Source organism: Balaenoptera musculus, chromosome 1 (genome assembly GCF_009873245.2).
Source record: "Balaenoptera musculus isolate JJ_BM4_2016_0621 chromosome 1, mBalMus1.pri.v3, whole genome shotgun sequence".
NCBI lineage: Eukaryota > Metazoa > Chordata > Mammalia > Artiodactyla > Balaenopteridae > Balaenoptera > Balaenoptera musculus.
This window is the reverse complement of record NC_045785.1, coordinates 39,723,550-39,748,654: the sequence shown is the minus strand read 5'-3', so window position 1 is coordinate 39,748,654 and position 25,105 is coordinate 39,723,550. Positions and strand designations below refer to the sequence as shown.

Below are 25,105 nucleotides of genomic sequence, written 5' to 3'. Positions count from 1 at the left end.
CCTCAGACTCCACTAGAAGTGTAGTATCAGTCAAACCACAGGATACTCAGATCTTCTTCCAAAGTTTTTACCAATGGTATCCAATATAAACAACATCTCAAAAATACAGGGGCTTTTTACTCTTTGATATTGGGCTCATTTTAAAATTCTGTATCTTAGGCCATCTCCTACAGGCATACCTACCTACCTTCTTAAATGAGTTAATGCCAGGAATAAGGAACATTCTCTCTAGCTACTTAATAATAATAATACTTGATATTTCCACTACTCTCTATTTGAAAGTTAATATATGTAATGTTAAATAGACATTTTACTTTTGATTAATTCTTGAATTAGGAACTCATTTGAAATGTAATAACTCTAATGGCATCAACTGTATTAACATTATCATATTTCTCATTAGAATAATTGATGCATTATATTATGCTAATAAGTTTCCTAATAGTAAAGATCCTCTGATCCTCTAGTTGGATGAGCTAGAAGTTAATTTTCATGTAATGTTTAATTTCACTTACAAGTACTATATGTATAATTCTTGGCTAAATTCAAAAGTTGTATTTATTTTTTTGGTGCTCTTTGACAGTGTGCATATCAATATATGCTAGCTTTGTCAAATAATTAGGAAAATTTGCTCCTTTTTTTTCCCCTTCCCTTCAAGAAAAAAAAAAGTGCACCATTGAAAAGTCTGTTATGAAAGATTTAAAAAAGAGTTATTTAAAAATAGCTCATCTATAACCTACTTAAGAGACAATTCTGTATGTTTTTAAATAAACTTGAGGTATTGAGAAATATATTTGTTGTAATCTATGACTCACAATATACTGTCACTAATATTCAATGTCTGCCCTACCTCAAACTCCAGGAATAGAATTTTGGCAACAATTTGTACCCCTTACTTTTCTAAGAATCATCCCTGATATACTGTGGTTGATATAGTATGATTTTCAGTATTTTAAGTCAATTCTGTTCATTTATCTTTGTCCATAAAACAGTCTCTATCATCAGAATAATAGTTTTGAATAATATATTATTAATCATTTTCTTATATTTTATTGTCTTCATGTAATTTACCCCATATTTTAAACATTTTTGTGGTATATTTTACATTTTATTTTAATTTGACAGCTAGGGTTGTCATCTGGAGATTTTTCAAATGCATGGTGTTAATTCCTATCCCATCCCTGTTCCAAAATTTCTAATATACTTGCCCTCCTCGGAGTTCCCAATGTGATTCGTCAATTCCTCATTAGTGAGAAGTACTTCTAAATGACATATTTTGAGGGAAAAATGAACAGTACTGATTAAACAAGTGGATGTGTTGGGGGCAGGAAAAGAGAAGATGAAAAAAGTTAAGAGCGATGCCCAGGTTTATTTTTTGAGAGATCATAAAAATAGAAATACTAATAATCAAGATAGAAAAATAGGAGTGTGGAAAACAGAATTACAGAGCATTGAAGGGGAAGGCGTACCAATTCTGGGTATTGATTTTGACGTGTCTATGGTAAAGATAGGTAGCAGGCAATTGGATCAGGATCTGGTCTTAGGTCATGACAAGTGAGATAACAAAATCATCAACTTAACAGAAATATGTGAAAGCGGAAAATTAGATGATGTTGCACAAGAAAACAAAACTATAGAGTAGTAAATGTAAAAGAGTTCTCTGTAATACTAATATTTTAGAGAACCATCAGAATAGGGGATGGTGGGTACAAATATCTGAGACATATAGGGTTATTGAAGCCATTACTGCTTTTATCAGAAGTTTTGCTAAACTAAATCTCATGTTGCTCCTTTGGTACAAATTGCTGACTGCTAAAGAGTTGCTCAGTCAAAAAATCTCCCTCTTGTGACTAGTTGTGTTGGCCATGATTCTTTAAAATCCAGTTCACTGAACTTTATACGACTGCTTTAACCAACCTCAGACCACTACTAAAATGTAATGGGACAATGTGGTAGAATGTCATGTTTCAGGGATGACAAAATATTGACACTTCAGTAAAAATTAGTTTATCAAAACTCGGTAATGACCAACGAGGAAATGAGTCCCAAGACAAGGTGACTTTAATGAGCTCATTTACTATCTTGTCACACATCTTGGCCATGAAAAACAGTACCGCATCTCAATTAAGTGATGTTCTTTTCTCCAAGAAGCAACATTGATGTTTTAAATAAGTTTAAGCATTTCTAGATGTGCCCAAGGAGAGGGCAATAAACAAATATTTTCCTAAATCATTTTAAATATTTTCCGTAACTTAATATAGTGCCTGTAATTCTAAAATTTATGTGTAACAATTTATAATAGTGTATTAATATATATATTTTAAAATCAATATGTGAATTACCTTATGGACCATGATTGTTTTAGGCTTAAAGAAAAGGAAATGAATAATCTGTGTACCTGTACAACCCTAGAAAAAAATGTCCTTTTCAATTCACTCTTCAGACCTAATAATATTGAACAAAATATTCCTATATGATAAAAATTCAGTCCTGCCGGAAAGCCAAGGATTTCCAGATACAACACATTCTCAGAAATATGCTGAACTCATACTCTACAATTCATTTAACTGTGTCATCAGAGAAGTACATTAGCATGTTCCTAGTTCTCATCCACCACTCAGATCTTACAAAGGAACTTTTCAAATCACCGGGGAACTAAGAGAGAATCAAGACTGCTTAAAAACAAGCCTTTCTTACAAAAACTCTATCCCTTAGCATCACTGAGTGTTGCCCCCTATTGCTTTATTTTCTCCTAATTTCTGAGCCCAAAACATTAATTATCTTAAAAGTCCAATTCAAACCCCACCTTCTTCAGAAATCTTTCTTTGAGTTGTTAGGTCCACGTCAAACTTTTCCTTCTCTGGCATTTTGGATTAAGGTATAAAAGTTCACTCTCTTAAAGTCTCATGTAGACACTCATACATTGCCTTGGATTCATTTTGCACTGAGAAGACAAGTATATCATGTTTAAATGTATTCCTTTTCCCAATGCATTTCACTGAGTTATATTTGTAGTCATCACATAAATACAAATTAAGACCCAGTGAGATAGCACCACATGCCAACCAGAATGGCTAAAATTTAAAACACTGGCACCTATTACTAATGTGTAGCAATTATATTTTCTGTGTAATTACTAGTATTAATATCAGTATGCAACATTATTTTTCAGGTATTTATTTTTTCATCCCTTTGCACTGAAACTGACTTCATCATTAAGTTTTAAGCATACACTCTAGTCAGGATTCTCCAGATGTAACAGGACATATGTTAATAGGAATTAGCTCATGTGGTTACAGAGACCACGAAGTACCACAGTCTGCCATCTGCAAGCTGGAGAACCTGGAAAGCTGGTGGTATAATTCAGTCCAAATCCAAATGTCTGAGAACCAGGGGAGCTGAAAGTGTAACTCCCAATCTAAAGCTAATAGCCTAAGAACTGAGGGTTATTGGTGTTAAGTCCTGGAGTATGAAGGCCTGAGAACCAGGATCTCTGATGTCTGAGGGCAGGAGAATATGGACATCTCAGTTCAAGAAAGACAGAATTTGCCCTTCCTCCACCTTTTTGTTTTATTGGATTGGATGGTTCAACAGATTGGATGATTCCTGCCCATATTGGAGAGAGCCATCTGCTTTACTCAGTCTACTAGTTCAAATTCTAAACCCTTTGGCAACATGCTCACAGACACACCCAGAAATAATGTTTTATCAGTTATCTGGGCATCCCATAGCCCAGTCAAGTTGACACATAAAATTAACCATCATAGCATATGTCCTGAAAACCAACCATCTTCTATTTTGTAATTTCATCCAATTTGAGTCTCAGTTTGAAAATCAGAGATTTTAGTCCATTTATATTTCTGATTATGGTACATTTGGATCATTTCAGGGAAATATTTATATTTTATGATACATTTATTTGTTTCTTAACTTACCATTTTTCCTACATATGAGATATTCTCCTGGCTTGAGATCTTAACTATGGTACAATTACATTTGGCTCAGGTAATTTCTCATGTAAATTTGCAAAGAAGATATATAGGTAATATATTTTAGAACTCTTTGAACATCTATGAAAATTTTAATTTGCTCTCGCACATTGGAAATTATTTGGGCTTGCACAAAAGTGCAGGCTCTTAGTCCAAAATGCTTTTTCCTCAAAGTTTTATTTTACTGGTTCTACTGTCTTCAAGTGTCCTATGTTTCAGATGAGAAGTTGAATGTCCATCCCTGTAGAAAACCTGTTAGGGAAGCAGTGAGCATTACTAAAGGTGTATAGATTCAAGCCTAATTAAATTTAGATATGGGGGAGAAGTGTACATCAGAGGCCATGCTGGTACTCACTGACCTCCATAGGACAATGAAGATCAAGGTGAAAATCTACATTTTCTAGATAGAACAAAATTGGAGAAAGAAAAGAACCCCTTTGACTCTAATGTTTTGTACAGTTAAGTACTAGAGTGTAAACAAGTACAAACAATCATTTTCATGTAAATTACAAGTGTCATTCAAGAAGCCTTGAATGATGGAGAGATACATAAAGACAAGCAAAGATAACAGTTTAAGTATCATGCAAGCTACAAAATTTGAGAGCTGTCTACTATAAACTTGGAGAGTACAGTTTTGAAAAGGGAGTAGAGTCTCTCCCAAGACACATACAGTTCTAATTCCATATTGGGATATTTGGAATATATTTGTCAGGGAAGAAGTTAAGTGATATGGTTTGGAAGTAGAACATTAACTCAAATATCATAGCTATGACCCATTCCTTTGGCAATTGCAGTCCAGGTAAAGGAAGCCTGATACCTCTGCAATTGCTTGACTTAGATAGAAACAAGTCAGGACAAGACACACACTTTGGCCCCTCTCAGAAAAGGGGCATTCCTGATTCACAAGCTTAGGGCACTGGTAGATATTTTGGACACCACCAAATTAGTACCAATTTGGAATCTACCTGATCCTCTTTTGACAGAAGAGAAAAACCTAGAACAGTGGCAAGAAAGGGACAAAATGTACTTATGTTAGAGTGAGCACAGCCCGTTTCTGGCTCTTATGCTGTTTCTTTTGCTCTTTCTTTTTGTTGGCATGGTATTCTTACATGGACATTGTTTACTATTTGGATGATATGCTACCTCTCCCTGTATGTGGGCCTTCATTTTCATCTCTGGCAGGAAGCAGAGCCTTAACAAAAGACTCCACTGGGGCAAACACTTTTGTCCTCTCTTTCTTACCCTTGTCCTGATTTTATTCCTGACTGCTGTGCCCTGTTGTACTAGCCTTCCTTCACAACTGTAGTAGTAAAGTCAACAGGGCAGGTCTTTGTTGAACTTATGGGTCTAAACCATTTGGTGCCATTTTAGTTCATGGTATGAGGCTTAACTCAAATTTAAATAGCAGTAGGCCCAATCTCCACTTGCTGAAGTTTAACTCTTTTGGAGAAAGTTCTTAATACTACGGAGTGCTAATTTTCCTAGCCATTCCTCTGTTTATTACTTCCCTTGGGAATATTGTTGGTATAATCAGTGGATAGTAAATAACAAGAAGTGAAGATTCAGATTCTGTAACCCTGCCCAAATATCTCTACCTCATTTCTATTTCCAGTATCTAGAACTGGAAGAAATGATTATAAAAGAGACTAAAGTTTAGGTATCTATGGCCCACATGGGGGGAAAAGCCTCTAGAATTAAATGTCAAACTTTAAGCAAAATGAGAAAAGTTTCAGTAAGTGGGATTCTTTTTTTTGAAGTTTTATTCATGGGCTTGAAAGGGCAGAGTATGAAGCTTAATGTGGTCTCCATTCTTCCTCACTATGTAACCCCCAATTTCTTAAAGGAACTACACTTATTTATTAGTCCCAGAGAAGTATAATGGTTGAGTGATTAATTAGGGTTTGGAGCTATGGCATTCAGAAGGGTATGAAATGAATCTGCTTTTGTTGCTCTGGCTCTTATGCATCTGCTCTTTCTTTTTGCTTACATGTGACTCACATGGGAATTGTTCATGATTTGGATCATGTGCTACCCGACCCTTGACACATGTCTTCATTACCATGTCTTAAGTTTTAGGTGAAGGAAGAGTTACATAGAGATGTCAAAGAGGACCTTCCCTGTGGAAAGAAAACTTTCAACAATTAATTGGTCAGCAGCTAGGTGTGGCTGGGCTGAGGTCTTTCTCTGCTGACGCTGAGTCTTTAATGTAAATGTTAAAACCCCCATTGTCACAATTATGTGTTCTTTTATCGGTTAAGGGGGATTTTGGAATTTAGTAGAATGAGCACTTAGCAAGACATGAGGTAAACCCTAAAATGCCCTTGTTCTTCCTGCTGATGCAGAAGAAAACATGTGAATAACCCACGTTACCATTTTCTTCTAGAGCTTATTTAATCCTGTAACAGAAGTTTTAAGAGTGTAGACTTAACACTCAGGGGATTCAGGTGGGGTTATAGGAGACAACATCCTCAGAGCTCCTACCCTTGCTGCCTCCCTTACCCTTCAGGGCTTGCAGTAGACGAGAAATGAGTATGGCAAAAAATATCATCAGTACAGTCAGGATTACACGTATATCACACATCCAAGTATGATACAATGGGAACAGGTCATTGGAAACAGAGACTGGAAAAAAGAGAAGATTAAAAAAACAATATTTTTTTAAACAAAATGAAACGGAGACTGGAAAAGATGCACAAATAAGGGAAACAGATGTGTAGAGCCCCCTAAACAAGGAGAAGAGGGAGCATTGACAAAGGAAAATCTGTCTTCTAGCCCTCATTTACTTGTCTTTTCTGAGCCTATTTTGTGACAGCAACTCCAGGCTTTATGACAAGATAAGACTTGGTAGTTTGGATGAGCCAGAGGGTGCATGCAATTTGGGCTGAACCATGAATGCAAACTATGAGGTGCCATCTCTACTCACTTATCCACAGGTAACCAAAGGCAGACTTTTATTTGCTTTTATACTCTTGGTTAGGAGCTGTAGAAGCAAAGAGTTCCAGAAATGTCATAGAGATAATACAATGGGCCACTGGGCAGTTTGATAAAACAAAATTATTTGTAATTGCAGCTTAGTGGTAGAAGGCAAAATTTGAATATGCAATATGCACTAGATATCATCACAATGTTGAAGGAGCTCGAAGTCAATCTATTTAAGTAACAAATGGACAAATAGTGATAAAGAAGGAGCCATGATCATTCAATTCAAATCTTTAAAAGTCTGTCATATTCATAAGACCCTGAAAGGGTCAATAGAGAAGTTAGAGATGGTAGTTTTCATTTCATTAATGCCAAATGTTGTCACTAAAATGTAAGCTCTAGAAGGTCAGGGTCTTTTAATTTTTTGTTTATTGTTGAATCCCCAGTATTTAGAAATATGCCTGGCACATAGTAGGCCCTTATTAAATATCTGTTAAATAAATTAGAGCTACAAAAACAACGTTCAGCAGAAATCAGAAACAGATCCAAAACAATTTTAGATATTTCAATTATAAGACAGAATATTATAAAACACTTATACATATTATATTTCAAAAATTGAAAGAGACAAGCTAAGAAATATATGCAGGACAGAAAATGATAAAAAGTAACATGAGCAATGGTACATGTGAAAAGTAGTAAATAGAACAGACGGTACTGAAACATAATACCTAAAATAGAGAATTTGAAGGATGGGTTTCACAACAAAGTAGTCATATTTCAGGAGGTAATTAATAAGCTGGGTATAAATGGGAAGACATGAACATGAAGAGAAAACGTGGCAAATAAAGAAGAGAAGGAAAGAGCCATACACCATGGAGTAGAAATTTCTGACTGATAGTTATCTAAAGTTGTAAAAGAAGAAGAGTTAAAGAATGGAGAAAGGGAAGTATTTGAAACAATGGTAGTTGATAATTTTTGAGACCTGGTAAAAAACATTAACTTAGAAAATCAGGGAGCCCTACAAATCCCTATTATGAAAAATTAAAAGAATTCCACACTGAGGAATGCACACACACACACACACACACACACACAAAGGCAAATAAAATCTCTTTAATCAGCTGGAGAATAGAACAGTTCACATTCAAGAGTCGCAATCAAACTGACAGCAGATTTCTCAATAGAATAGCAGCAGTGGAAGCCAAAAGAGTGAAATAGTATATTCAGTGCACTGAAAGTAAATAACTTCCAACCTAAAATTCTGTAGCCATTGAAATAAAGTTGAGGTAAAGGTTGCCAGACGGAAAGAAAAGTCTGAACTGCAAGAAAGAATAAAGATTAAAAAAAAAAAAAAGCTGTAAATATATGGATAAATATAAATGAACAATGTTATATAAAGCATGATTATAATAACCTCTTATGAGGCTTAACTATACCTAGAATTAAAATCCCCAATAACCACAGTATGTAACTGAATGGGGCTAAACGTTATTAAATTATTCCAAGGTTGTTTTATAATCTGAGAGTGTTTAAGGTATTAATTCACTTTAAGCTTGGTAAGTTAAGTGTACCTGTTATAATTTCTAAGGGAATAACTTAAATAATAGAAATACTGTATAAATTATATGCCAATTATAAGTGATAACAGATAGAATGATTGAAATTATAAAAATAAAAATGGAATTACTAAAAATACACAATAAAATAAAAGTGAATGTAAGAATGGAAACATGTATGTAAAAGAGGAAGGTCAAATAAGCACAAAAATTGTTAGAGATTTGAAACATCAATAAGCAAAAGAGATAAATGATCCATTTAAATGACAATTATTGTCAAAATAGATTTACAAATTAAAATTTAATTATATGACTTTTACAAAAGGAACATAAAAGCATAAGCACACAGACAAGTTTAAATATAAAAGATTTTATAAGATTGAAGGTTAGAAAAAGAGATACAATGCAAATACAAAGCAAAAGACTACTGGTGTAGCCATACTACATTTGACAAAATAGCTACTAAGGTAAGAAAGCATTATTAGCTACACTGTAATGATGATTGTTCTCTTTCATCGGTAACATTTATCAATTTTAAATGTGCATATACCTAATATGGCTTCAAGCATGTAAAGAAAAAATTGACAAATTAGATAATTTACATTCAAAGTAATTATTGATATGTTTGGATTTAAGTTTACAGTTTTATTATTTATTTTCTATATTTTCCCTACTTCTTATTTCTGTTTCCATTTTCCTGAATTTTTGGAGTACTTTGAACTTTTTATTATTACACTTTAATTTATCTTTTGTGCTTTGAAATTTATCATTTTGTATAGTTTTTGTCCATTTGTTTGGTTTCAGTGGTTGCTCTAGGTATTAAAATATACATATTCAACTTTCTACAACCTACTTAGAATCCCAATTTTACCACTACAGTTAGGTCCCTCTACTGTCCCTATTTATGTTGTAGTTGTCTTATATATTACTTCTATATCTAGATACATTAAAATCCAATCAGACAATATTGATTTTTGCTTTCCACCATCACACATGTTTTAAAGGTTTTTTTTTTTTACTTACCTCCACTGCTATGGTCTAAATTTTTGTGTCCCTCCCAAAATTTACATATCAAAATCCTAACACCAGATATGATGGTATTAGCAGACTTTTGGAGGTCATGAGGTTGGAACCCTCATGAATGGGATTAGTGCTATTATGAAGGAGATCATGCAAAGCTCCCTGAATCCGTTCTTCCATGTTAGGACACAGTGGGGAGGTGCCAGCTATGAACCAGGAAGAGGGCCCTCACCAGAATGTGACCATCCTGGCACCTTGATCTTGAACATTTCAGCCTCCAGAATTGTGAGAAATAAATTTCTGTTGTTTAGAAGCTACCAGATATGTGGCATTTTGTTATAGCAGCCTGAATGGACTAAGACATACAATTTGCTATACACTTCCTGTGACTGTACCTCAACTGTATCCAGAGCCAATTAGTAGGACAACGTGGAGAAAAATAGTCAATGGTTTTTCAAGAACTCAAGAAGAGAAGAACATTCTAACAGATTTACCCAGATATTTACCATTTCTCTTACTCTTCCTTAATTCCCAATGTCCACATCTCTTTCTGGTATTATTTACCTTGTTTGAAAAATTTCCTTTAGCAATGCTTCTCAATAGCTCAAAAATAACTTAAAAACAATGGTGTGTAGATACATGACAGATAGATGATAGACAAATAGATGATAGATAGATGATAGATAGATAGATAGATAGATAGGTATTGTATCATATTTATTGTAGTCTGAGGGTTGTTTAGGGTATTCAGACCTCCCATATGGCTGGAAACAGAATTCCATTTTGTACACTCTTACATATTCTTACTACTTTCTAATTGACCTCATAGAGCTGTCCTTTGTGTTCATCTTTGTTAAGATTTGAAACTTGAGTTTATAATTGGAGCTACAAAGAGATGTAATGTGCTTTGTTTTTGGGTATCCAGAAATGTGTAATAAATTTGAAAAAGCCTTAGAAAATAATAAAGTGATTCTTTTGCTTACTTTGATAGTCATTGTCTTATGTAAATACTTCCCGGTGACTGCAAAATAATGAAAGGTATTGCTAAATTCTCAGATACTATCATAATAAGGCATATGATATAGTATAATCTCACATCTAAATGACATCTAAATACATAGTCAAGAGGGTTAAATGGTAGGTTTCAATAGTCTTGAAACTGAGTAGGAAATAAAATAAGTAAAATTTTGTATTTTAATTTTTTCATTAATTTCTCAAAGAAGATCTCTAATCCAAAAATGCTTATGAATCATGACTTGGAGCCAACCTATAGGTAACATCAATAATTGGGTTTTATAATGGAAAAGAATATGAAAAGAATATATATATGTATAATTCAACCACTTTGCTGTACAGCAGAAACTAACACAACATTGTAAATCCATTATAGTTCAATAAAATAAATTTTAAAAAATAATTGGGTTTGGTCCCAAGTGCCCATCAACAGAGATTAGTTTAGGAAGGTATGAGAGGCTGCCGAGGGCCAAGGCTGCAGCAGCCCAGAGCCACTCCATTGCACATCCTTGGGGCCAGTTGTTCCTACAAGCAGCTGCGAGGGGAAGGAGGCAGCCTAATGTCTCAAGACAATATTGGGAGGATTAACACACATCAGAGCATCGTGACTATATCAAGGATTAGCACAGATGTCTTTTATCAAAGACTCATGCATAGGAGGACCTTCAAGATGACAGAGGGGTAAGACGTGGAGATCACCTTCCTCCCCACAAATACATCAGAAATACATCTACATGTGGAACAACTCTTACAGAACTCCTACTGAATGCTGGCAGAAGACCTCAGATTTCCCAAAAGGCAAGAAACTCCCCACGAACCTGGGTAGGGCAAAAGAAAAAAGAAAAAACAGAGACAAAAGAATAGGGATGGGACCTGCACCTCTGGGAGGGAGCTGTGAAGGAGGGATAGTTTCCACACACTAGGAAACCCCTTCAATATCAGAGACGGGGCGGGGTGGGGGCTGGCGGGGGGGAAGCTTCGGAGCCACGGAGGAGAGCACAGCAACAGGGCTGCAGAGGGCAAAGCGGAGAGATTCCTGCATGGAGGATCAGTGCCGACCAGCACTCACCAGCCCGAGAGGCTTCTCTGCTCACCCGTGGGGCGGGTGGGGGCTGGGAGCTGAGGCTCGGGTTTCGGGGGTCAGATCCCAGGGAGAGGACTGGGATTGGCTGCGTGAACACAGCCTGAAGGGGGCTAGTGCACCACAGCTAGCCAGGAGGGAGTCCAGGAAAAAGTCTGGAGCTGGCAAAGAGGCAAGAGACCATTGTTTAGGGGTGCGGGAGGAGAGGGGATTCAGAGCACCACCTAAACGAGCTCCAGAGACGGGCATGACCCGCGGCTGTCAGCGCGGACACCAGAGACAGGCATGAGACGCTAAGGCTGCTGCTGCAGCCACCAAGAAGCCTGTGTGCAAGCACAGGTCACTCTCCACACCTCCCCTCCCGGTATCCTGTGCAGCCCACCACTGCCAGGGTCCCGTGATCCAGGGACAACTTTCCCAGGAGAACACACTGTGTGCCTCAGGCTGGTGCAACATCACACCGGCCTCTGCTGCCGCAGGCTCACCCCTCATTCCCTACGCCTCCCTCTCCCAGTTCTGAGTGAGCCAGAGACCCCTAACCAGCTGCTATGTAACCCCATCCTGTCTGGGTGGGGAGCAAACGTCCTCAGGTGACTTACGCACAGAGGCGGGACCAAACCCAAAGCTGAACCCCAGGAGCTGGGCAAAAAAAGAAGAGAAAGAGAAATCTCTCCCAGCAGCCTCAGGAGCAGTGGATTAAATCTCCACAATCAAGTTGATGTACCCTGCATCTGTGGAATACCTGAATAGACAATGAATCATCCCAAATTGAGGAGGTGGACTTTGGGAGCAACGATATACAATTTTTTTCCTTTTTCTCTTTTTCCGAGTGTGTATTTGTATGCTTCTTTGTGTGATTTTGTCTGTATAGCTTTGCTTTTACCATTTGTCATAAGGTTCTGCCTGCCCATTTTTTGCTTTTTGTTTTTTAAGTATATTTTTAGTGCTTGTTATCATTGGTGGATTTGTTTTTTGGTTTGGTTGCTCTCTTCTTTTTTCTTTCTTTTTTTTTTCTTTTTATTATTACTTTTTAATTTTTTTATTTTTAATAATTATTTTTTATTTTAATTATTTTATTTTATTTTATTATTTTTTTCTTTCCTTCTTTCTTTTTCTCTCCATTTTCTTCTGAGCCATGTGGCTGACAGGGTCTTGGTGCTCCGGCTGGGTGTCAGGCCTGCACCACTGAGGTGGGAGAGCCGAATTCAGGACATTGGTCCACCAGAGACCTCCCGGCTCCACGTAATATCAAATGATGAAAGCTCTCCCAGAGATCTCCATCTCAACGCTAAGACCCAGAACCAACCAATGACCAGCAAGCTACAGTGCTGGACACCCTAAGCCAAACAACTAGCAAGACAGGAACAAAACCCCACCCATTAGCAGAGAGTCTGCCTAAAATCATATCAAGGTCACAGACACGCCAAAACACACCACCAGATGCGGTCCTGTCCACCAGAAAGACAAGATCCATCCTTATCCACCAGAACACAGGCAGTAGTCCCCTCCACCAGGAAGTCTACACAGCCCACTAAACCAACCTTAGCCACATGGGGCAGACACCAAAAACAATGGGAACTACGAATCTGCAGCCAGTGAACAGGAGACTCCAAACACAGTAAGTGAAGCAAAATGAGAAGACAGAGAAACACACAGCAGATGAAGGAGCAAGGTAAAAACCCACCAGACCAAACAAATGAAGAGGAAATAAGCAGTCTACCTGAAAAAGAATTCAGAATAATGATAGTAAAGAGAATCCAAAATCTTGGAAACAGAATGGAGAAAATACAAGAAACGTTTAACAAGGACCTAGAAGAACTAAAGAGCAAACAAACAATGATGAAAAACACAACAAATGAAATTAAAAATACCCTAGAAGGGATCAATAGCAGAATGACTGAGGTAGAAGAACGGGTAAGTGACCTGGAAGATAAAATAGTGGAAATAACGACTGCAGCCCAGAATAAAGAAAAAAGAATGAAAAGAATTGAGGACACTCTCAGAGACCTCTGGGACAACATTAAATGCACCAACATTCAACTTATAGGGGTCCCAGAAGAAGAAGAGAAAAAGAAAGGGACTGAGAAAATATTTGAAGAGATTATAGTTGAAAACTTCCCCAATATGGGAAAGGAAATAGTTAATCAAGTCCAGAAAACGCAGAGAGTCCCATACAGGATAACTCCAAGGAGAAACACGCCAAGACACATATTAATCAAACTATCAAAAATTAAATAGAAAGAAAGAATATTAAAAGCAACAAGGGAAAAACAACAAATAACACACAAGGGAATCCCCATGAGGTTAACAGCTGATCTTTCAGCAGAAACTCTGCAAGCCAGAAGGAAGTGACAGGACATATTTAAAGTGATGAAAGGGAAAAAACTTACAATGAAGATTACTCTATCCAGCAAGGCTCTCATTCAGATTTGACGGAGAAATTAAAACCTTTACAGACTAGCAAAAGCTAAGAAAATTCAGCACCACCAAACCAGCTTTACAACAAATGCTAAAGGAACTTCCCTAGGATGGAAACACAAGAGAAGGAAAAGACCTACAATAACAAACCCAAAACAATTAAGAAAATGATAATAGGAACATGCATATCAATAATTACCTTAAATGTAAATGGATTAAATGCTCCAACCAAAAGACATAGACTGGCTTAATGGATACAAAAACAAAACCCATATATATGCTGTCTACAAGAGACCCACTTCAGACCTAGGGACACATACAGACTGAAAGTGAGGGGATGGAAAAAGACAATCCATGCAAATGGAAATCAAAAGAAAGCTGGAGTAGCAATTCTCATATCAGACAAAACAGACTTTAAAATAAAGACTATTACAAGAGACAAAGAAGGACACTACATAATGATCAAGGGATCAATACAAGAAGAAGATATGACAATTGTAAATATTTATGCACCCAACATAGGAGAACCTCAATACATAAGGCAAATGCTAACACCCGTAAAAGGGGAAATCAACATTAACACAATCATAGTAGGGGAGTTTAACACCCCACTTTCACCAATGGACAGATCATCCAAAATGAAAATAAATAAGGAAACACAAGCTTTAAATGATACATTAAACAAGAATGGACTTAATTGATATTTATAGGACATTCCAAACAAAAACAACAGAATACACTTTCTTCTCAAGTGCTCATGGAACATTCTCCAAGATAGATCATATCTTGGATCAAAAATCAAGCCTTGGTAGATTTAAGAAAATTGAAATCATATCAAGTATCTTTTCCAACCACAACACTATGAGACTAGATATCAATTACAGGAAATAGTCTGTAAAAAATACAAGCACATGGAAGCTAAACACTACACTACTAAATGACCGAGAGATCACTGAAGAAATCAAAGAGGAAACCAAAAAATACCTAGAAACAAATGACAATGAAAACACGACCACCCAACACCTATCAGATGCAGCAAAAGCAGTTATAAGTGGGAAGTTTATAGCAATACAATCCTACCTCAAGAAACAAGAAACATCTCAAATAAACAACTTAACCTTATGCCTAAAGCAATTAGAGAAAGAAGAACAAAAAAACCCAGAAGTTAACAGAATGAAAGAAATCATAAAGATCAGAGCAGAAAGAAATGAAAAAGAAATGAAGGAAACAATAGCAAAGACCAATAAAACTAAAAGCTGGTTCTTTGAGAAGATAAACAAAATTAATAAACCATTAGCCAGACTCATGAAGAAAAAAAGGGAGAAGACTCAAAGCTATAGAATTAGAAATGAAAATGGAGAAGTAACAAATGATACTGCAGAAATACACAGGATCAAGAGAGATTACTACAAGCAACTCTATGCCAATAAAATGGACAACGTGGAGAAATGGACAAGTCCTTAGAAAAGCACAACCTTCCAAGACTGAACCAGGAAGAAATAGAAAATATAAGCAGAACAATCACAAGCACTGAAATTGAAACTGTGATTAAAAGTCTTCCAACAAACAAAAGCCAAGGACCAGATGGCTTCACAGGTGAATTCTATCAAACATTTAGAGAAGAGCTAACACCTATCCTTCTTAAACTCTTCCAAAATATAGCAGAGGGCAGAACACACCCAAACTCATTCTACAAGACCACCATTACCCTGATACCAAAACCAGACAAAGATGTCACAAAGAACGAAAACTACAGGCCAATATCACTGATGAACATAGATGCAAAAATCCTCAACAAAATACTAGCAAACAGACTCCAATAGCACATTAAAAGGATCATACACCATGATCAAGTGGGGTTTATCCCAGGAATGCAAGGATTCTTCAATATACGCATAACAGTCATTGTGATACACCATATTAACAAATTGAAGGAGAAAAACCATATGATCATCTCAATAGATGCACAGAAAGCTTTTGACAAAATTCAACACCCATTTATGATAAGAATCCTCCAGAAAGTAGGCATAGAGGGAACTTACGTCAACATAATAAAGGCCATATATGACAAACCCATAGCCAACATCATTCTCAATGGTGAAAAAGTGAAACCATTTCCTCTAAGATCAGGAACAAGACAAGGTTGTCCACTCTCACCACTATTATTCAACATAGTTTTGGAAGTTTTCGTCACAGCAATCAGAGAAGAAAAAGAAATAAAAGGAATCCTAATCAGAAAAGAAGAAGTAAAGCTGTCACTGTTTGCAGATGACATGATATTATACATAGAGAATCCTAAAGACGCTACCAGAAAACTACTAGAGCTAAACAATGAATTTGGTAAAGTAGCAGGATACAAAACTAATGCACAGAAATGTCTTGCATTCCTATACACTAATGATGAAAAATCTAAAAGAGAAATTAAGGAAACACTCCCATTTACCATTACAACAAAAAGAATAAAATACCTAGGAATAAAGCTACCTAAGGAGACAAAAGACCTTGATGAAGAAAACTATAAGACACTGATGAAAGAAATTAAAGATGATACAAACAGATGGAGAGATATACCATGTTCTTGGATTGGAAGAATCAACATTGTGAAAGTGACTATACTTCCCAAAGCAATCTACAGATTCAGTGCAATCCCTATCAAACTACCAATGCCATTTTTCACAGAACTAGAACAAAAAATTTCACAATTTGTATGGAAACACAAAAGTCCCCGAATAGCCAAAGCAATCTTGAGAAAGAAAAACGGAGATGGCGGAATCAGGCTCCCTGACTTCAGACTATACTACAAGGCTACAGTAATCAAGACAGTATGATACTGGCACAAAAACAGAAATGTAGATCAATGGAACAGGATAGAAAGCCCAGAGATAAACCCACGCACATATGGTCACCTTATCTTTGATAAAGGAGGCAAGAATATACAATGAAGAAAAGACAGCCTCTTCAATAAGTGGTGCTTGGAAAACTGGACAGCTACATATAAAAGAAAGAAATTAGAACACTCCCTAACACCATACACAAAAATAAACTCAAAATGGATTAAAGACCTAAATGTTATGCCAGACACTATAAAACTCTTAGAGGAAAACATAGGCAGAACACTCTATGACATAAATCACAGCAAGATCCTTTTTGACCCACCTCCTAGAGAAATGGAAATAAAAACAAAAATAAACAAATGGAACCTAATGAAACTTAAAAGCTTTTGCATAGCAAAGGAAACCATAAACAAGACGAAAAGACAACCTCAGAATGGGAGAAAATATTTGTAAATGAAGCAACTGACAAATGATTAATTTCCAAAATTTACAAGCAGCTCATGCAGCTCAATATCAAAAAAACAAACAACCCAATCCAAAAAAAATTGACATTTCTCCAAAGAAGATATACAGATTGCCAACAAACACATGAAAGAATGCTCAACATCACTAATCATTAGAGTAATGCAAATCAAAACTACAATGAGATATCATCTCACACAGGTCTGAATGGCCATCATCAAAAAATCTAGAAACAATAAATGCTGGAGAGGGTGTGGAGAAAAGGGAACCCTCTTGCACTGTTCGCGGGAATGTAAATTGATACAGCACTATGGAGAACAGTATGGAGGTTCCTTAAAAAACTAAGAATAGAACTACCATACGACCCAGCAATCCCACTACTGGGCATATACCCTGAGAAACCATAATTCAAAAAGAGTCATGTACCACAATGTTCATTCCAGCTATATTTCCAATAGCCAGGTCATGAAAGCAACCTAAGTGTCCATCGACAGATAAATGGATAAAGAAGATGTGGCACATATATACAATGGAATATTACTCAGCCATAAAAGGAAATGAAATTGAGTTATTTGTAGTGAGGTGGATGGACCTAGAGTCTGTCATACAGAGTGAAGTAAGTCAGAAAGAGAAAAACAAATACCGTATGCTAACACATATATATGGAATCTAAAAAAAAAAAAAAAAAGTTCTGAAGAACCTAGAGGCAGGATGGGAATAAAGATGCAGACCTACTAGAGAATGGCCTTGAGGACACGGGAAGGGGGAAGGGTAAGCTGGGACAAAGTGAGAGAGTGACATGGACATATATACACACTATATACACTATACACACTATATACACTATATACACTATATATTTTTATACTAATATAAAATTAATAGCCAGTGGGAAGCAACCGCATAGCACAAGGAGATCAGCTCTTTGCTTTATGACCACCTAGAGGGGTGGGATACGGAGGGTGGGAGGGAGACGCAAGAGGGAGGGGATATGGGGACATATGTATATGTATAGCTGATTCACTTTGTTATAAAGCAGAAACTAACACACCATTGTAAAGCAATTATACTCCAATAAAGATGTTAAAAAATAAATAATAAAATAAAATGGTGATGACCTGAAAAAAAAAAAAAGTAGAATATGTGTAAAATAATTCTGAATCATCCAAACAATGGAAAAGTTTGCAACCATAGAAGGAATAGGAATAAAATCATACACTGATATGAAGTTTCTTTCTGTTTATACAATTATGTTTAAAAAAAGCAAGTTGCAAAGCAAAGTATATACCATATTAGCATTTAAAAATAAGATATGGATATATAAATATTTATAAATTGACGTACATAATACTTTTATATCTGTATGTATGTACATGTGTATCTTTTTAAATATTTATTTATTTATTTATTTGGCTCCACCAAGTCTTAGTTGTGGCATGCAAGCTCTCTTAGTTGCGGCATGTGAACTCTTAGTTGCAGCGTGTAGGATCTAGTTCCCTGACCAGGGACCGAACCCGGGCCCCGTGCATTGGGAGCATGGAGTCTTAGCCACTGGACCACAAGGGAAGTCCCTACAAGTGTATGTATATGTATGTTATGCACATATATAAATATGCAAACTATATCAGGAAGTGGTCCAGGGTAGCATTACCAAGGAAATGTGGAGATGACTCTTTTCTGTCCTTACCTGCTACCCTCAGAAACATGATGGTCTCCTCATAGGTGTCACGGTCTTTAAAGAAAGAGTGGTACTGCCCCCCACCAAGAACACTGATTGTGGATCCTGAGGGTCACTTTGCCCTCTCGCAGGGTGTCCTTCAGGAGCACTGTGCAATTCATATAGCTGTGAGTGCTTTTTCCAGAGAGTTCTTCCCCATCCTTGTACAGGTAAACCAGATGGGAATAGTGTTCGTGAAAGCACACTGTGGCCGGGACAGCTGGCAGCTGAGCTCAGCACTTCCGCCCACCAGGACCACCTGGTGGCTCCTGGAGCTGCTCACAGTGAACTGCTCTGTGGAAGAAGTCGGAGACCGGATTTATTCTGAAGGCCACAGGAGAATGCTTCGCCTAGGTCCCTCTGCTCTGGACACATTGGTCTTCTTCCTGATTCTTGATGCCAAGTCCTTTCTGACTTCCGAACTTTGCTCTCAGAGATATCTTCACTCTGACAGCAGCGCTCTTCTCTCAGACCCTCCCATCTCTGCCTCCTTCTTACCTCTCAGGTCCCAGCTTAAATGTCAACTCCTTACAGAAAAATTTTATCACCGTCCACTTAACATTTCCCCTAATCATATCTTCAGTAGCACGTATCATTACCTGATATTTTTAATTCCTATCTTTATTTTCTCTCATAACCAATTAATATGTAAGCCACACAACAACAGAGTCTCTATCTTTTAAAAAATTCTCTTTATTATCCCCAGTGCATAAAGCATTGCCTGAATGTGGTAGGCACTCTGTAAATATTTAATAAAGGAATGTGGATAGTCCCCAATATTGAGAGGTGGGATGTGGACTGCTATTGCTGAACAACAGCCTTTACTTATCAAATACACCAGCTGCTTTTTTCAGTATCAGTTTTTGGCGAGTTAAAAATGGCCACAAATATTTTGATGCTCCATCCATGAAGAGAAAGTGCCTATGTCCCTTCCTCTTAAAACTGTGTGTTCTGATATTGCTTTGCTCAATAGAATATGGCAGAAGACAACCTGCAATAGTTTCTGGGTCTGTCAAGAAATGAGCTGGTCTCATTTGTTTTGTTTGTTTGTTTGTTTGTTTTTTGTACCATTCTTTCTGGAAGCCGTCAGCAGCGATATACAAAGTCTGACAACCCTGAGACCATCATGACAGAAAGGCCATGGGTTAACATGTCAGTTGACAATCCCAGGGGAACCCAGCCTTCCAGCCTACTCCACCAAAGTGCTAGACATGTGAATGAAGCCACCTTGAGCCCTTTGGAACACTCCACCCACTAGCTGAATATACCAAGAGACCTCAGTCTATGTCACGTGGAACAGAAGAGTCACGCAGCTGAGCACTGGCCAGAATTCCTGCCCAACCAGACGTGAGATATAATAAAATGGTTGCTTTAAATCACTAATTTGGGGGATAATTTGCTATGAAGCTATAGGTAACTATCACAAGCTCCTCCCATAATCTTAGTTTTTCCTCCTTTTGATTATGCCAAATTCATTCCTGTCTCTGTCAAGAGTGTTTATCCTTTTCACTGTAAGGTATCCAAATTATCAGACTTAAGGCCTATTGCTCTAAGAAAAATCTGTGGACAGCTCCAGCTCACACCAACTTCTCCTTTATCTGAGGTCCTACCAAACTTATAATTCATATCATCACATAAAAGATCGTGGTTTGTTCTTAAATATAAGGGATCTAATCATTATGACTTGCCAGTGAGAATTTGAGTCTCCCGAGAGTAGATGTTAGCCAGGTATCTGTCTCTTCTCCTTGGCACAACATTGCAGCACGGAGCTGGGGCTCCGAAAGACACAGAAACTGAAATCACATTTTATAATCATAGGTTGTTTTAACACTAATTTCTATCCTCAGAACTAGAACAGAAAGGGTAGAATCTGAGGAACAGCAGTGAAGAAGTCTCCCCATTTTCTTCACTGTCATTTACCTTCACTATTTTTCTTTATAGATGTGACACACTATGAAAAAGAAGTAGATATCCCTACCTGAGGTGATTACTATCATCTGTAAGAGGAGAATGACCACTGAGTATCCGGATACGTAAGAAAATGCCGGTTCCATTACACCTGGAAAATGAAATAGCAATTATGGGATCAGGAAGCAAGAATCATGGTAACTCAGAAAAAGAAACGGAGAATTTTGAAATCCTGTCTTTTGAGAGAATTCCCTTTGATGTGCAACTAAATGATTTAGTCAAACCACAGGTGTCAGACCCACTGAGATTATGTCTTTTCCTCTTTCCTTCCTGTGCCTTTACTGTGGCTCATTGTCTTCATTAGATTACTATTGTGAAGGGCATCTGTGGTAGACAAGAGCATAAAAGGTGTACAGAACCCAGATATGCACATCCCACACTCACTTGGCCTCATCTGCATCTTGGCTTAAGCCACTTGCTCAGTTCAGAGACCTGGCTACTGCCGCTGAGGTTACCTCATTTCTTAATGGGAACACTGGTGTGCCCTCTCCTCTGGGCGACAAGCCAGCTTTAGCAAAACATTCATAATCCCACTGTTATTGGCAGGGTCTGACCTGCCTGGATCCATGGACCTTCTGGCTCAACCCACTACTTCCACATTCAAAGGAAATGCCACATCAGGGAGGTGGGATCTAGATTCCCCAGCAGCTGCCCAGAGGGCCTGCATTAAAAAAAATCAGGTAGAACGGTGTGTAAAAATTTCAGACAGAATGGTGTGTTAACTGCCTGCCAGATAAAGTTGAATCAGTCAGATACAAGAAATTAGAAGAAGTAAGAAGATAAATGCCTGTCCTTTCTTGCTTTATTTCCTAATTTCCCCCCTCACTCTTGCTGCCTAAATTGCCACACTCCTCCAATAAACATTTAGTAATAATTTGGACACGGGCTCTTTTTCCTAGGGATCCTAAACAGAGAAAAAACAAAACAAAACAAAACACTGCTTAAGTAGGGAGATACATATTAGCATGCTGGAATTAGGAACATGTATTTGGTTTTATATACTCAACAGTTAAGCAACATCTGGTTCATGAAGAATCTCAAATATGTCAGTAAATAAAATGCTAGATTTTACCTGCTGGAAAACGGAGTGCATAAATGCAAAATATAAGCTGTGTAAATCTGTTCTGAGATGTGTGTTTTACAATACAAGAATATAAAAGAATGTATTAAAGGAGAGAAAAGTTACAGGTAAGGTGTCTCTTGCAGTGATTTAATATATCCATTTAAAAATAAGTGGAATCGGAAAGAGTGTGATAGATGAAAGCAGCGTCAAAGAGTAGGGGTAGATATTTGCAAAACGTCAACTGATTAAGGGCTCATATCAAAATTTTAATTATAAAAATTATTTTTAAGGTAGATATGCTGAAAGAAAAATAGTTAAAGGACTTGAACAATCTCAGCATAGAAAATACCCAAATAGCAGTAAAGATAAGAAAAGGTAGAAACCCTCATTAAGAATCAGGAAAATGCATATTAAAACCACAAGGCAATATCACACTCACTAGAATGGGTACCATAAAAAAGGCTGACAATACCAAGTTTTGATGAGGATGTGATGTAATGTGGTGTAATGCAGTGTACAGGGCATTTCTCATGTTCATGGCTGGTGAGAGTACAGTGGTAGGATGATATTTGAAAGCACTTTAGCATCTTCTACTAGAGTTGAAAATAAACATAGCCTATGATCCAGCAATTCTACTTTAGGAACATAATCAATAGAAATGTATGCACAAATGCACAAGAGACATATACAATAAATTTCCTGATAACATTATTGGTAATAACTAAACTGGAACAATACAAGAAGCCTAAACATACAAGCCAAGAGGGAGAAAAGGAGGAGGAGCTGCAGCCTCACAGACTTACTGAGTTGCTCCTGCAGAAAGGGGGGAGAGAGACGGAAAAGCAGGGGAGGGGGCGGCACGGCCGTTTATCTGTCTGTCTCCTTATTCGCTCTCCCCCCTTGTTCTGCTCACTCCTGGTGTCAGCCTATCCTCCTTCCCAAACCCTCCCATTCCCCCGGTTGTGAAGTGAAGGGGCGCCCCCTTCACTTTCCTTCTCGTCCTCTGTGTTTCTCCTCTCTTTCTTCCCTTCCCCCTCTAGCATTGCCACCTTCTCTCCTACACGCACGCAGGCATATAAACGTAGGTTTTTGATGCTCGTCTGCCTGTTGACCCCGCTATTTTCATGTTTCCAACAGGTTTTTCTTCCCCCCAATCCCTCAGCTGCTGCTGCTGCTGTTCAGGAGGTCAGATCTGCCACTGATGGTAACACCAGCACCGCTCCGCCCTGGTGTAATACCAGCACCACCACTCACCTCTGCCGAGAAGAGAAAGTTAAACAGCAGCAGCAGCAGTAGCGGCAGTAACAGTAGTAACGAGAGAGAAGACTTGATTCCACCTCTCCCTCCTCTTCCACGCCTTTACAACCCAGGGATTCAGCATCCCCTTCAACCTCGTCCTTCTCCTGCCTGGGGGTTTCAGTGGCTGCTCCCAGCCACGTACCGATACAGAAGAAGCTGCGTTTTGAAGACACCCTGGAGTTTGTAGGGTTTGATGCGAAGATGGCTGAGGAATCCTCCTCATCTTCACCAACTGCTGCAACATCTCAGCAGCAGCAACTTAAAAATAAGAGTATATGAATCTCTTCTGTGGCTTCGGTGCATCACGCAAACGGCCTAGCCAAATCTTCTACCACCGTCTCTAGCTTTGCTAACAGCAAGCCTGGCTCTGCTAAGAAGTTAGTGATCAAGAACTTTAAAGATAAGCCTAAATTACCAGAAAGCTACACAGATGAAACATGGCAGAAACTGAAAAAAGCAGTGGAAGCTAATCCAGAATAGTACTTCAATTAAGAACAATTAAGAAGAACTCTATCAGGCTGTGGAAAATCTCTGTTCTTACAAGATTTCTGCAAACTTGTACAAACAGCTGAGACAGATTTGTGAAGATCACATCAAAGCACAAATTCATCAGTTCAGAGAGGATTCATTGGATAGTGTTCTTTTTCTAAGAAAGATCGATGGATGTTGGCGAAACCATTGCAGACAAATGATCATGATCAGGAGCATTTTTTTGTTTCTGGATAAGACTTACGTTCTTCAAAATTCAATGCTACCCTCCATTTGGGAAAGGAATAGTGAAGCAATTGATGGAAGTTTACCCCGAAGCCTTTTAAGCATGCTCTCTGATTTGCAAATTTATCAGGATTCTTTTGAACAACCATTTGTGGAAGAAACTAACCGACTCTATGCAGCTGAAGGCCAAAAATTAATGCAGGAAAGAGAGGTTCCTGAATATCTTCATCATGTTAACAGACGTCTAGAAGAAGAAGCAGACAGACTTATTACTTACTTAGATCAGACCACCCAAAAGTCATTAATTGCTACTGTGGAAAAATAACTTCTAGGTGAACACTTAACAGCGATTCTTCAGAAAGATTTAAATAAACTCCTTGATGAAGACCGAATTCAAGATTTATCTCACCTGTATCAGCTCTTCAGCAGAGCCTTAGAATCTCCACTTCACACCACACACAAATGTGTCCCGAATGGATCAAATTAACAAAGATTAATCCTTTGTGAAAGCCAAAGCTATGCAAATGTTAGACCATTTTATAACAGCAAGCTTTTCATGAAATTGAAATATGAACAAATTCCTTTTATTCCTATGAATAAAATGTCAATGGCAAATGTTAAATTCAACTCCATTAAATTTAATAGTGTTTATATCTAAAGACGTTATAAAGAAAGTAAAATGATAAGCCCTGATAAAGAAGACATTTACAACAACTAGAGCTCAAAAGCCTCAATATCTAAAATATATTAATTACTCCTTGCCATACAAATTGCTAGTTGTCTCTTAACAGAGACAATTCTGTCTTTCTTCCTTACTTAGAAAGAACATCCAGTGTTTATGGAATAACTTGGACAACTCAAAGATTACACTTTTCAGATTCCTTGCAGCCAGGTGAGACTATAGGACTGATTTCTGGTAAATGCTATATAAACAGAACTGTAAAGAATTTTCTTCAATCCCTAAATTCAGGAGGCACACCTTCCCTTCCTCCTTAGAGCCAGACTGAAGGCCATCCTATGGCTATACCTCAGATAGAACTCGGAACTT

General features: G+C 37.6%; 1 protein-coding gene and 1 pseudogene across 1 annotated transcript in view; both read left to right on the top strand.

The window, feature by feature from the left end:
• The window catches only part of LOC118896964 (putative selection and upkeep of intraepithelial T-cells protein 1 homolog), a gene marked incomplete at its 5' end in the record, with an annotated part of 43,523 nt that extends 24,182 nt beyond the window's left edge, over positions 1-19,341 (top strand). The window contains 1 exon segment of the mRNA XM_036855673.1: positions 19,184-19,341. Coding sequence (XP_036711568.1) covers positions 19,184-19,341 — 158 coding nt within the window.
• Positions 19,342-23,168: 3,827 nt separating this feature from the next.
• On the top strand, positions 23,169-24,544 carry LOC118896894 (annotated as a pseudogene).
• The last annotated feature ends 561 nt before the right edge of the window (positions 24,545-25,105 follow it).